The following is a 12,399-nucleotide window of genomic DNA, read 5'->3' as shown; positions in this document are numbered from 1 at the left end:
TCTCTGTCACCGTGCTGGCCTCCAGATTCTTTGATGGGGACCTCCAGGCTCCACCTACCTCCACAGAACTGACCCCCATTTGATCCAGGGCCCCCAGGCTTGTCTGTGCAGAGCGCCTTTCCCTTGGGCCAGTGGAGAGCACCTACATGCTAAAGCCATTCGTCTCGCTGCTCATTCCTTCTTGTGAAACAACTGACCGTGGTTTCCCGTCTTCCCTCCTCCTGCTTTCCTTCTGATTGATTTAGGACATTCCTTCCCCCATCCTCCTCCCTCTTGCTCTGGTCTTTTTCTTTCTCGTTTCCAGACTCTTTTTCCTCAGCCCATTCCTTAAATAATAATGTCCTGGGGAGTTGCATGTTTAGGCCTCTTTTTACTCTCTGTTCTTCTCTTGGGATATTTAATCGTCTTGTCTGAGTCAACTCTTACTTACGTGATACAGCCTGCCAAGTATCTTATGCCTCCGCCTCTGTCCTCAGAGCCACACTCCTATTTCCAGCTGCCTATTATTGGCCCTTTCTCCCAGGGTGTCTTGTCAGTGTATCTGCCTGAAATTATCCCCAAACCAAATTCATTACCATCCCTTCTCCAACCTGTGTTCACTCATTAATTGCCAAACATCAGTCCTGGAAATCCTGACATCACACCTTAATTTTTCTCCCCATTCATCCAAGCCTCCAGAACATTCTGCCAATTCTATCTCAACAGTGTCCTTCAGCTCTCCCTGCTCCTGTGTTACCACTGCCCTGGGCCAGTCCTTCAGCAACTCTTACCTGGACCATGGCGGTAGCTTCCTGACTTCCCTCCATCCCCTCCCACCGATTCCTCTTCCTTGCTGTTGCCACCATTGATGTTTTCAAAACATGAATCTGGTTTTATATTTATTTTTATTCAAGATTTTATTTAAATTCCGGTTCGTTAACATTCAGTGCAACCCTAGTGTCAGGTGTAGGATGTAGTGATTGATCACCACCTACAACACCCAGTGCTCATCACAAGTTTTAGCTGCTTATTGCTGCCTACAGCGTGACGTCCAAAGCCACTGGCAGGGCGGCAGGACCCTTATACTCTGCCTTACTCATCTTTGCGTCCCCTGTAACCTTGCTCACTGCCTCACCTATGGCAGACACTCACTACCTCTTGAATCAAACTGCGTCTCGACATTCAAGAGTGTATCCCCTCTGTATTTATGGTGTCATTCCCAGCTAGTTCTGTAGAATTAAGTACTGATTCATTTTATCAGAGATAGATTGGAGGCCACAGTTGAATGAGGAATGATCTATTTATACTTCCTTGTAGGGCGGATGGTTCCTTCATGTGTTTCGGTTAAATAACAAGTAGAACAGAAGAATGAAAGCGTTTCCCTGCTGTCAAGGGACACGTGTAAATCATCCTCCTGATTCTGACAATTGAACTCAAAGAGCATCCTTGTTCTCCTCCTAGAGAGGTCCACTACAGGTTTTATGTACGTACATATTTTTTTAAAGGCAGGAAACCACATATAATATCATTGAACTGTTACATTTGGCAGAGTAGGGTTTTTTTTTTATGTGTTTAGTTAACCTGTAAGATAAATTAACATTGAGACAGTTTTTTAAAAATAATTTCTGATTAGAAAAAAAGACCTTCAATAGGAAAAAAAAAATGAAAGACAGTGAGAGCATAGTATTTAAAATGCAAACATTGTAAAATGCCATAAAACTCCTGAGGTCTTACTGTGTATTTGTAATGGATCTATACTATAAATGTAGGTAAGGCTAGGGAGAACATACTCATTTGTTGGGGGGGAAAAGTTGAATCAGATTTCTTCCCACATTCAAAGAGCATAGAAGAATTTACTAATTACCAAACTGTGCTTTTACTTTTATGAAATTTTTTACTTGCTATATATAAGATGTAAAATAACATCAGAGTTTTTAAGTGAGGAGATGTCCGTGTTTGAATGAACTGATGGCAGTTGATCTAAGTGACAGACTCCAACTGGATATGAGCCATTGCATGTTCTTGATACAGGAGATGCCCACACTGGTGCGGCAGCAGTCATTTGGGGCCCTGGCATTTGCTATAAATATGGCCCAACGAGGAGGCCACATTTCCTTTAAACATTTCCTGATATTTTACCTGTCACCTCAGATGTGGCGTTACTGTCCCAGTCATCTTCACAGGCCCTCACAATGCACCTGTGACAGCGTTTTGCCACGACGCTTGCTGCTGTGACATCCGGCCTCTTCTCTGTCTCCACGGGCGCCACCTGCTCACATGTCTCTGCGTGTCACACCCGTTTTTCTTTCTCCACGGAACGTCCTTCTTCTTTCAGGAGCCTCCTCTTTCACCCCGGTCTTGTTCTGACATTCCCGGTGTCCAGTCCTGTCTCCATGAATCACAGGCTTTCTCTCCCCCACCCCCCCAGCCCCAGCCTGTTGTTATCTCAGGCTCGCTTCCCCTGTTCTCTTCTGTTCCTTTGCTGGAAAAAGAAACAAAAACAAAGAACCTTCATTCAACCTGGCTGGTATTTATTGCCTGCCTTTTAAGTTGAGGCCATGAGGTGAGTCTCAGAGAGTGGCATCGTCCTCTACCCAGTGCCTAAATCAGGAAGACGGCTGTCACTTGTTGCATGACAGCGCCTCCCGGGCTCTCTGTCACCTTCACCTTCAGTGACTTCCTTCGCAGACCACCACTCCCCTCACCCCACTCTGCCCAGACCTGAGTACAGTCGTCCTTTTTATTCCTCCTCACCCCTGTCCACCTTATCTCCTGTCCAGTTTCTCTAAAGTTATTTTTGAAGAAGTTGGTTCACATGTCAGCTCTCCAGGCAGCCTTCTGTGGTAGCCCTGCCCACCCTATCCCTGTGGAGTGTGGCTTAGGCGCTTTACTCTTGCTCCCTGAGCATTGTCACAGCCTGACTCCCCCATCTGCTTGAGACAGGAACTGGGTGGAGGAGTCCTCTTCCAAGTGCTTTTTCTCTTATGCTTGGCTTTCTAATCTTTTGACTTGGTCCATATCTTTACCATCTGTTCCCATTCTCCCTTTTTCCTTGCATTCATTCCTGTTCAGCCCACTCCTATTGTCCGTGCTTGTTTTCTGAAACTCAACAATGGCTGTCTCCTGAATTCCACCTAAAAGACACACACTTTCAGGACATCTGGAGGGCTCAGTTGGTTAAGCATCTGACTCTTGATTTCGGCTCAGGTGATGGTCTCATGGCTCGTGGGGTCAAGTCTCAAATGGGGCTCTGTGCTGACAGTGCAGAGCCCGCTTGGGATTCTGTCTCTCCCTCCCTCTTTCACTTGTTCTCAAACTCGTTCTTGCATTCTCACTTTCTCTCAAAATAAATAAACTTGAAAAACACATACGCTTTTTATTTTTCAAGTCTTGGAGAAAACTAGGAAAAAAAGGAAATATATGAATTTTCAAGTTCTCTTTTATTCCTTCTTAGAATATTATGCTAAAAATTCTTTTCCCATAAAAAAACAGGAGTTGGGGCGCCTAGGTGGCTCAGTGGGTTAAGCGTCTGATTTCAGCTCAGGTATCAGGCTCTGTACTCACAGCTCAGGGCCTGGAACCTGCTTCGAATTCTGGGTCTCCCTTGGTCTCCCTCTCTCTCTGCCCCTCCCCTGCTTATGCTCTGTCTCTCTCCCTCTCAAAAATAAATAAACATTAAAAAAATAATGAAAAACAATAAAAAACATGAGTTGGTATAAAACATTAGTGCCTATGGTGATTTTAAAATAAAAAATGGAATAAAGCTTTGTGAATGATTGAGTTGAAAGTAATTTACTGAACATTACCAGGGTTAGAGTTATATAAATTGATGCCTTTTTAGGACTCTAGCAGGTGTTTTACTTGGAGGCATTGTTTGCTCATGGGTATTTGCTCATGGGTCTTTGGTCATTGTCGTAAACCTGACTGTCCCAGAAAGGTATGAAGAAGATTAGCTCATAAAAGCCTTCAGAATACTTTGCAAATGGAAATTGAAAGACAGGTGCCGTTTAGAATGCTCCTGTCTCCCTTAATTAGAAAAATGTTGCAGATTTCCTCAACCTGACAGCAAGGCTAAGATTAGACCGAAGGAAACCATCCTCTAAATGAACACCACATCTTCTTCTTTCTGAGGAACCAAGAGAGAAGATGTTTCTAGAAAGTGCTCTTCATAAGTGGCACCATATGACTCAATCCATGACTTTCTCTTCAGAGCCAGGGAACATGATTATACTCTATGTGACCTGGTGGCTAAACTCTACACCAGCAAGGATTATCTGCTGTCCCCTCCCTATTTGGCTCAAAGAAGTGAAAAAATAAATAAATAAAACAAATTCATGCTAGTTGAGATGCTAAAAAGCTGAGCCCCATAGAAGAGGTTTCGGGAAGGCAACAGGCATGAGACATTGGACCCAACCTAAATCATCTCTTCTGGAAAGTAGGGATGCTTTGTAACCTGCACATACTGTTTCATGGAGTTGCTCTGTGGATCACAAGAAAGGGCCTCTGTAAAAAATGTTTCAGAAACATGTGTAAAAGTTCAAAAAACTCACTTCTTACCATCCTCCATACCCTAGGATTATACTATGCAAATTGCTGTTTATACATAGATGTGATGCCAACCTCTTAATAAAATTGAAAAATCAAATCTGAAGATACCGGAGGAGAGGTAGTATATTTCTTAGAAGTCTGTGGCATGAGGTATGTAGTATGGCTCATGTTACTCATAAAATCTTTAATAAAAATAAAATTTATTCTTTTTAATGCCTGGCACTTTACTATCCATTGATTAGATCTTTGAAAATTGCTTGGCAATTTAACCATTCTTCCTGTGGCAGCAAGTGACCTAAACTCATAGAGATTCTTTAAAGAAATCACATTGCATTGTGTTTACTGATGAGTTTTCCCCCCAGTGGAAAAATGCTCTAGGAAGTTAATTATTTAAAGGTTAGAAAGATAGGGAAATTGCTGTTGTTTCACAAAATGACCTTTGTGGACTGGTTTTTTTGAAAAGAATTTGCATCTCTTTCCAAACACAGATGAGGGCCTGACTAACCCCCAATTTCAGCTGTATAAACATTGAGCTTTCAAACTGCTGGGATAAAAAACAAAACTTGTAACAACTGATGTAAAACCTGAATAACAGGATGATATTACTGGTTGTCTCCCTTATGCAAAAACTTGTGAGTTTCCTTCCAAAAAAGAAAAAGAAAAAGATAATTTTATTTCTTAGTTTATGTGCTATGAATATAACAAACATTGTAGAAAACAGGCCTAGGTGTGTATATATATACGTATGTGTACATATATATGTACATATATATGTGTACCTATATATACACACACAGATATATACGTATATATATATATATACGTATATATATACATATATATATATACGTATGTATATATATACGTGTATACATATATATAAGTTTTTGTCTCCTACATAAGCCTCTGGTGACTGATTACTTAGGAATATAGCAGTTTTCATGATGCCCTACTGTATAGTATTCCATGTTGTAAGAAATGCCATGACATACTTACAACTTGGAACGCAAGAAGAAAACAATTATTCAGCCCTCTCTTTGCACAGACTGTAAACTTGATTGACAAGCTAATTACGCTGCTGGTTTGATTTGTATTTCCAAATGCATACGTTAATAGCTGTACTTTTAGGTCAACTGAATAAAATGAGCAAAATCATGAGTAATGGGCTGCCAATTAATTTACAAGTGTTGGGGGAAAGTTTATAAATTTTTCTGCAAGACTCATGGTGGATTTTAATAATAACTTCAAATGCCCTTTTCCCAAAGAATTCTGTTTATAAGAGCTTGGAGCCCCTCGTAAATAGGAGGAAGCGGTGGTTGACTGCTCTCTGCGTGTGGGCACAACACATTTCTGTCTTTTGCACACTTGAAAGCTAGAAGAGATGAGGGCTGTGGCAAGTTTTACCTGATTTCACATCCAGGGAAATGGACTTAAAACCACTTCGTAATCTGTTGTAGAAATCAGCATTTCCTCTTTTTCCTGGACCCGTATTCAAGGTTGGAATTTGCCATCAGCTATTGACACTGACTTAGAATCCAGCCTGAATTATGTCAAAGATAGAATGATCTAACAGCCACAATCAAGTGTGAAAGGGATCTTCTACATTCTCATTGATGTTCTGTGTTTTGAGAGTAATATGTACATCGGAGTTTTGTTTGCCATTTTGCTTGTTTTCCTTGCCCTAGGAGGAAAGAAAGGGTAGTCGCTTTTCTGATAGAATTTTATGGAATTCTATTTTAGGAACACTTTTGCTAAGTGGCTTATTAATCTAGTCCTTACAGTCAATCTGAGCCTGCCAAATTAAGTATATAGGGCACTATTGTGAAAATAACTCCTTAAATTGTGCACCAACTGCACAATTAATTAATTGTAGGTGTTGACATTCAGGTCTTATCCTCACTGGCAAATGTTTTCCCTTTGTCCTTGTAGTTTCTTCATATCTAAGAAGCGTTCTAATGAAAATATTTCATTGAAATTAATCTAAGTAATTGTCATGGCAGTAGTCAGCTTTTTATTTGATATAGCATAAAATAAAAACTATTAATAAGTCCTAACTGGATCATACACAGTAACTGAACTCTGCAGCATATGGTGGAGAAGAGATTAGACCACTTTACAAGCCTACTCTCAAAATACTGACTTTTTTTTAAGTTTTATTTATTTATTTTGAGAGAGAAGGTAGGGGAGGAGCGGAGAGAGAGGTAGAGAGAGAAAATCCTGAGCAGACTCCGCACTGTCACCACAGAACCAGATGTGGGCTCAAACCTATGAACTGTGAGATCATGACCTGAGCCAAAATCAAGAGTCAGACTTAAGCAATGGAGCCACCCAGGTGCCCCCAAATACAGTACTTCTAAAAGCTTTTAAAAGCAGAGTCTTGTTCATAGGCTATAAATCTGATGGGATTAAATCATTTATAGTATTATCTGAAAGTAAGTGAATTTTGTTTTCATTGTTTGTATTCTCTCATATCACTTTGTCTTTTATCACAGAGGGTTAAACTGAGGCTGTTGGAAAATATATTCCTCTAGAACACACATGAGCCAGGACTAGAACCGAGCCTTGAAATTCTTCCCCAAGGCTTAGCTGGCACTCATTGTTTCATTCAAAGTCCTATATTTGCAGGGGCGCCTGGGTGGCGCAATCGGTTAAGCGTCCGACTTCAGCCAGGTCACGATCTCGCGGTCCGTGAGTTCGAGCCCCGCGTCAGGCTCTGGGCTGATGGCTCAGAGCCTGGAGCCTGTTTCCGATTCTGTGTCTTCCTCTCTCTCTGCCCCTCCCCCGTTCATGCTCTGTCTCTCTCTGTCCCAAAAAATAAATAAATAAACGTTGAAAAAAAAAAATTAAAAAAAAAAAACAAAAAAACAAAAAACAAAGTCCTATATTTGCAGCATTTTAAGTAGACTTTCAGTAACAAAAGGTTATTTTATAGATTTGGGGTTATTGCAGTGTTTTCCTGGTTATTATACTCTGCCTTGTACTGTTCAGAAAAGATTGGGGCATTGTTGATTCAAATAACCACCTAAGAGTTAAATATTTTGTGTGGCCCCACATCTCTGGTCAAATGTTGGGGAAAATTTTCATTGATTTAAGTAGGTGTTATAGCTCACATAGAATGGGCCTATGTTTGGCAAGAAAGCAGATATGGAAACTCTTCTCACGGCCAAATTTATAGGAGTATAGCAATTGGTTTAACGTAAAAGAAAATGATTTTGACAGATTTACACTCTTGGGGTGTGTTAGAAATGTATCAAAATTCCGGATTCCAGTGCATTTTTATCTTGAAGTGGAAGGACCCACACCTGAAGCAGAAGGCCGTTTTGTGTAAATGAAATGCTGCTGGCACCCCCGCCCCCCAACCCCCCCTCCCCCCGTCTATCTCTTTATTATTGTGTTTTCCGCTCTGTTGTGATACCCATCTGGTGTGTCCTGGAGGGCCCCCTTTCACTCTCTCCACTCTCTTTAGACGTAGATGATGATCAACCCAAAGAAGAAAAGAAAGAATGCTACTATAATCTAAACGATGCCAGTCTCTGCGATAATGTGCTGGCCCCCAATGTCACCAAACAAGAGTGCTGCTGTACCTCCGGCGCCGGCTGGGGAGACAACTGTGAGATCTTCCCTTGCCCTGTCGTGGGGACTGGTAAGGACCAGCTGAGCAGTGTGTTCACACTTGGGTTGGGTCCCGTGGTGTCCAGGGCCTTGGAAGCTTCTCATTTTGGTTGCTGCATTGAAGCCTTGAAAGGATGACATTGACTGGTACCTGCCGTAGTGGCATCGAGATGAGATTACCGTACAGTACGTTTTCATTCAGAGCTGGAGCCATCCCCCTCATCCCACCTCAAAATGAATTCTTAAACTTAACATCAGTCCATCGCAGAATACACTATTACAGTAAGGTTCCATATGATATTTTGGCAGAAAGGCAATTCGGTTTTATTCCATTTTTAAGTTAAAACCCGTCTTTGGCTAAAACTGATCCCGCATTATCCATAGCTAGAGCTTGCATATTTAGGCTAAGATCTTGCCTGACTGGAATCTTATTCAACCTTTAAAATGCTAGAAACCACAGTAATGGAGAAGTAAGTCATAACATCAGTCAAAACGTTGGTAAATGAGAAGTGCATGAACTAGGAGGGTTTTTTTTTTTTTTAATTACAAGTAAAAAATTTTAAAGTCATTAGATTTATTTGCACCTAATCCATAATTTTGGAAATTATACTGAATTTATTTGTCCAGAATAGATGACAAGACTTGCCTTAAAGTTAATGGAGTCTGGGGGAAAAAAAAACAAAAACTGAATTTCAAAATTTAAAACACACATTAATGGAGAACGTTTATTTTTTTCTCTTTTCAACTGTTTTTTTTTTTTTTTTTTTTTTTTTTTTTTTTTGGTCTCTCCTGAAATCAGCTGAATTCGCTGAAATGTGTCCTAGAGGGAAAGGCTTTGTCCCCACTGGAGAATCCTCTTATGATGCTGGTGATGAGAACTATAAAGGTCAGAATCAAACAGAAATGAATTTGTAACACGTATGCATATCAGCATTCCGGTGAAAGCATGGCTTGGGCTCCACAGAGTTATAGCTCTTCTCATCATAGAAACTGATTAGAAAGCCTTTAATTCTTCTAGGGGAAGGCGCCTGTCAACTCTGGGCAGCGTTTGGTCTTGGGAGTTAGAATACTTAAGACCACGCAGCCCTGGGATGTCATGTGACCCTCCTGAGTTTCCATCTCTTCATCTCGGAGATAGGAATGATGTCTCAAGGGTTATCGTGAGGGTTAAATGAGATAATATACTAGAAATACTTAAAACTCTGTACCTAGGAGGTGCCTAATAAATTTTAATAAATTTATGCTTTTATTCCAGAGGTATATTATAAATAATACAAGCTAAGACCATATAATTTTGACCATCATTATATTGGTCTTTGTGGTCATCAACAAAGCTAAGATTCTTGACTTTTTTTTAGAACTCATCCTACTATTTGCTAAGATGCTTTGACTAATGGCTACAGATTCATCATAAGGAATGGAAAAGAAGAAAACTAAAGTAAATGTGTTTTGTGTATTTAATGCTGGTAATCTATAATTCTGAAATAAATGCACAATCTTTTTATTTAGGTGAAATTTAAGCCACATCTATGAGTATTTCCTTGTTAACTACTCACTTTTGACATTTCCATGATAGAGATATTATGACCTCTTATATACACTATGGGTTTTTTTTCTTCCCTTTATAGTCTAATACTGAAAACTGCTAAGTGGCTGGAAAACAGACTAAACATTTTTATTGTCCATCCGTTTTTGAGAACTACTGTTTTAATGATACTCAGTAGCTGGATAAGAAATTCCATATGTGCTTTTTAAATAAATCTATGATTCAGTCCAATTAAATAACAAGAAGCCTTGATTTGTAGTATGTGTTTAATAGTTTTCAAGTTCACAAATATCATACTTTGTTTTTGCAGGCATATAGTTAAATCTCACTTCATATTATGGAACAGAGCCCTGATTTTACCATAAAGTCGCCCTCTCTTTCATATAAAAATAAGTTCCTCCTCACCCTGTCTTAGCAGTGCTGTAAATGGTTGGAATATTAGTTGCAGATCCAAACAGCTATGTATTATGGACTTGACTTTGCCATTTTCCAGCTGTGTAACTTTGAGTGATTCATCCATGAAGCCTATGATTTTTTTTTTTTTTATGACATGACATTTGCTCTAAAATGCTAGAACTGATGGTAATAATAATAGCAATGAAAGCAAGGGATAAACACTTTTGAGAGTCTGTGGAATCTTCTTCATGGATTTTGTCATTTAATTGCTTCATTCCTGTCAGGCAGATGTTCCTATTGTCCCCAACTTACCACAGTAAACTGAGGTTTGCAGACGGTGAGCACTTTACGTTCTGTGGAGAAATGGGCCTTCCAAGACCTTCAGAACTTGTGCTTCTATTAGCTGGTCATTATCACCGAGACAGACTCCTCAAGTTCCATCAAACTCTTCGTGGGGATTTTTCTTCATCCCAGTTAGTTCATGAGCCAACATACACATTTAGAGAAAGGCACATTTCTTAAAAGGTATATTCTTGAGAAAATACTGTTGGCTGCATTGTGAAGTTCATAAACTATTTCATTGGATAGGAGGTAGTGACCCAGAAATTCTATTTCCAAAAAGACCTCCTCCAATAATGTTTTGGACATTGTTCCCCAAATGTCACAGATTCTGTTTCTACATCTGTGAGTTAGGCTTAACTTTAAGAATTTTCTCCTGTTGTATCTGAAGATTCTTTGGACTATGAATGTTATAATACCTAAGTCAACTGAAGCCCAGTATTCGTTAGACTGTTTTTAAGTCAAAGACCAAAGCTCAGTCTTCTCTTTCACCATTTTGCCCCCCATAGATGCAGATGAATGCCTGCTCTTTGGGCAAGAAATCTGCAAAAATGGCTTCTGTCTGAACACTCAGCCTGGTTATGAATGCTACTGTAAGCAGGGGACATACTATGATCCCGTCAAATTGCAGTGCTTTGGTAAGTATTAGGAGGATACAGGGTGCTCTGAAAATATACAGATGGAAAAAAAAAGTGATGCTGTGTAGTCAAAACAATTGCTTTGCATCTAAGTCACATGTTGAAAAGACCTGTAAATGGTTTATGGATCTTTTTTTTGAGCAAGATTTAAGAAAATAAAAAAACCTCCTTCCTACTTTTGGAACAGATTTCAAGCAAAGAGTTAATATTCAATGTGGAATTATAATTCAGGTCACTGGTTTAACTGAAGTGTTCTTTCGGTCTGGGGAGCCTCCTGTTTCATCACTCATACCATGCAAGTGAAAGTCATTTTTAAATACTGACCCAGACTTTAAGGCTTAAGCAGAAAACCATATACACTAGGCAGAAAAACATAGCAAAAGGAAATAGTTTTAAAACTATCATAAAGAGGCATTTTATCTTAAATTTCTAAGCATATCCTGTTCCTAAATGTTTTCTTTCTTTCTTTAATGTCAGCAGCAGCAGGGAAACATTATTGTTCTAATCAATACAACTTAATATTTTTATAGTCAAAGCTGTTCTCTTTTGGATGATGATGTGTAGTTAATTAAAATGTGGCAGCCTCTGTAATCTAGACTCAATTTAGCAGTGTATAAAGTTTGGTGAGTGTATGAGGTACAACTGATTGTTGATTTTCTTTAATTTTTTTTCTTTTAAGATATGGATGAATGTCAGGACCCCAACAGTTGTATTGATGGCCAATGTGTTAATACAGAAGGCTCTTATAACTGCTTCTGTACCCATCCAATGGTCCTGGATGCTTCAGAAAAAAGATGCATACGACCAACTGAATCACATGGTATGTTTGGATGTGAGATGCAAGTCTCTATTCAAATAAATGTCAAGGTTTTCCTTTTGACTGAACTGTGAGCTACTGGGAAATAGAAAAATTGACTCCTTGGGTATTTTGGAGTAATTAAAATGAGATGCTAAAAATAATAAGAGAGAAGGGGTGCCTGGGTGGCTTAGTCAGTTAAGCATCTGACTTCAGCTCAGGTCATAATCTCACAGTTGGTGAGTTCAAGCCCCTTATGGAGCTCTGCACTGACTGAGCAGAGCCTGCTTTGGATCCTCTGTCTCCCTCCTTCTGTGCCCCTCCCCTTCTCTCTCTCTCTGGCTCTCTCTTAAAAATAGATGAACAGTTTTTAAAAATGAGAGAGAATAAGAAGAAAAATAATAAGATGCATAACAGTATGTAGGAGATTCAGTACCCTACACATATTTAATCGACAAGAGAATATAGATCGGCTGAGCCGATGGCAGAGCTCTTCTGTGCCTGTTCGTCACATTTCACCCTCAAAAGCAACTGAGGAAGATGTG

General features: G+C 39.7%; 1 protein-coding gene across 11 annotated transcripts in view; it reads left to right on the top strand.

The window, feature by feature from the left end:
* The window catches only part of LTBP1 (latent transforming growth factor beta binding protein 1), a 406,554-nt gene that overhangs the window by 364,687 nt on the left and 29,468 nt on the right, over nucleotides 1-12,399 (top strand). For all 11 annotated transcript variants that reach the window (XM_030311335.1, XM_030311333.1, XM_030311336.1 and 8 more), the window contains 4 exons: nucleotides 7,994-8,170; nucleotides 8,939-9,025; nucleotides 10,930-11,058; nucleotides 11,738-11,878. In XM_030311335.1, coding sequence (XP_030167195.1) covers nucleotides 7,994-8,170; nucleotides 8,939-9,025; nucleotides 10,930-11,058; nucleotides 11,738-11,878 — 534 coding nt within the window. The remainder of the gene's footprint in view (nucleotides 1-7,993; nucleotides 8,171-8,938; nucleotides 9,026-10,929; nucleotides 11,059-11,737; nucleotides 11,879-12,399) is intronic.

The sequence above is a fragment of the Lynx canadensis genome, chromosome A3 (genome assembly GCF_007474595.2).
Source record: "Lynx canadensis isolate LIC74 chromosome A3, mLynCan4.pri.v2, whole genome shotgun sequence".
Lineage (NCBI taxonomy): Eukaryota > Metazoa > Chordata > Mammalia > Carnivora > Felidae > Lynx > Lynx canadensis.
This window is presented reverse-complemented; position numbering and strand designations above follow the sequence as displayed.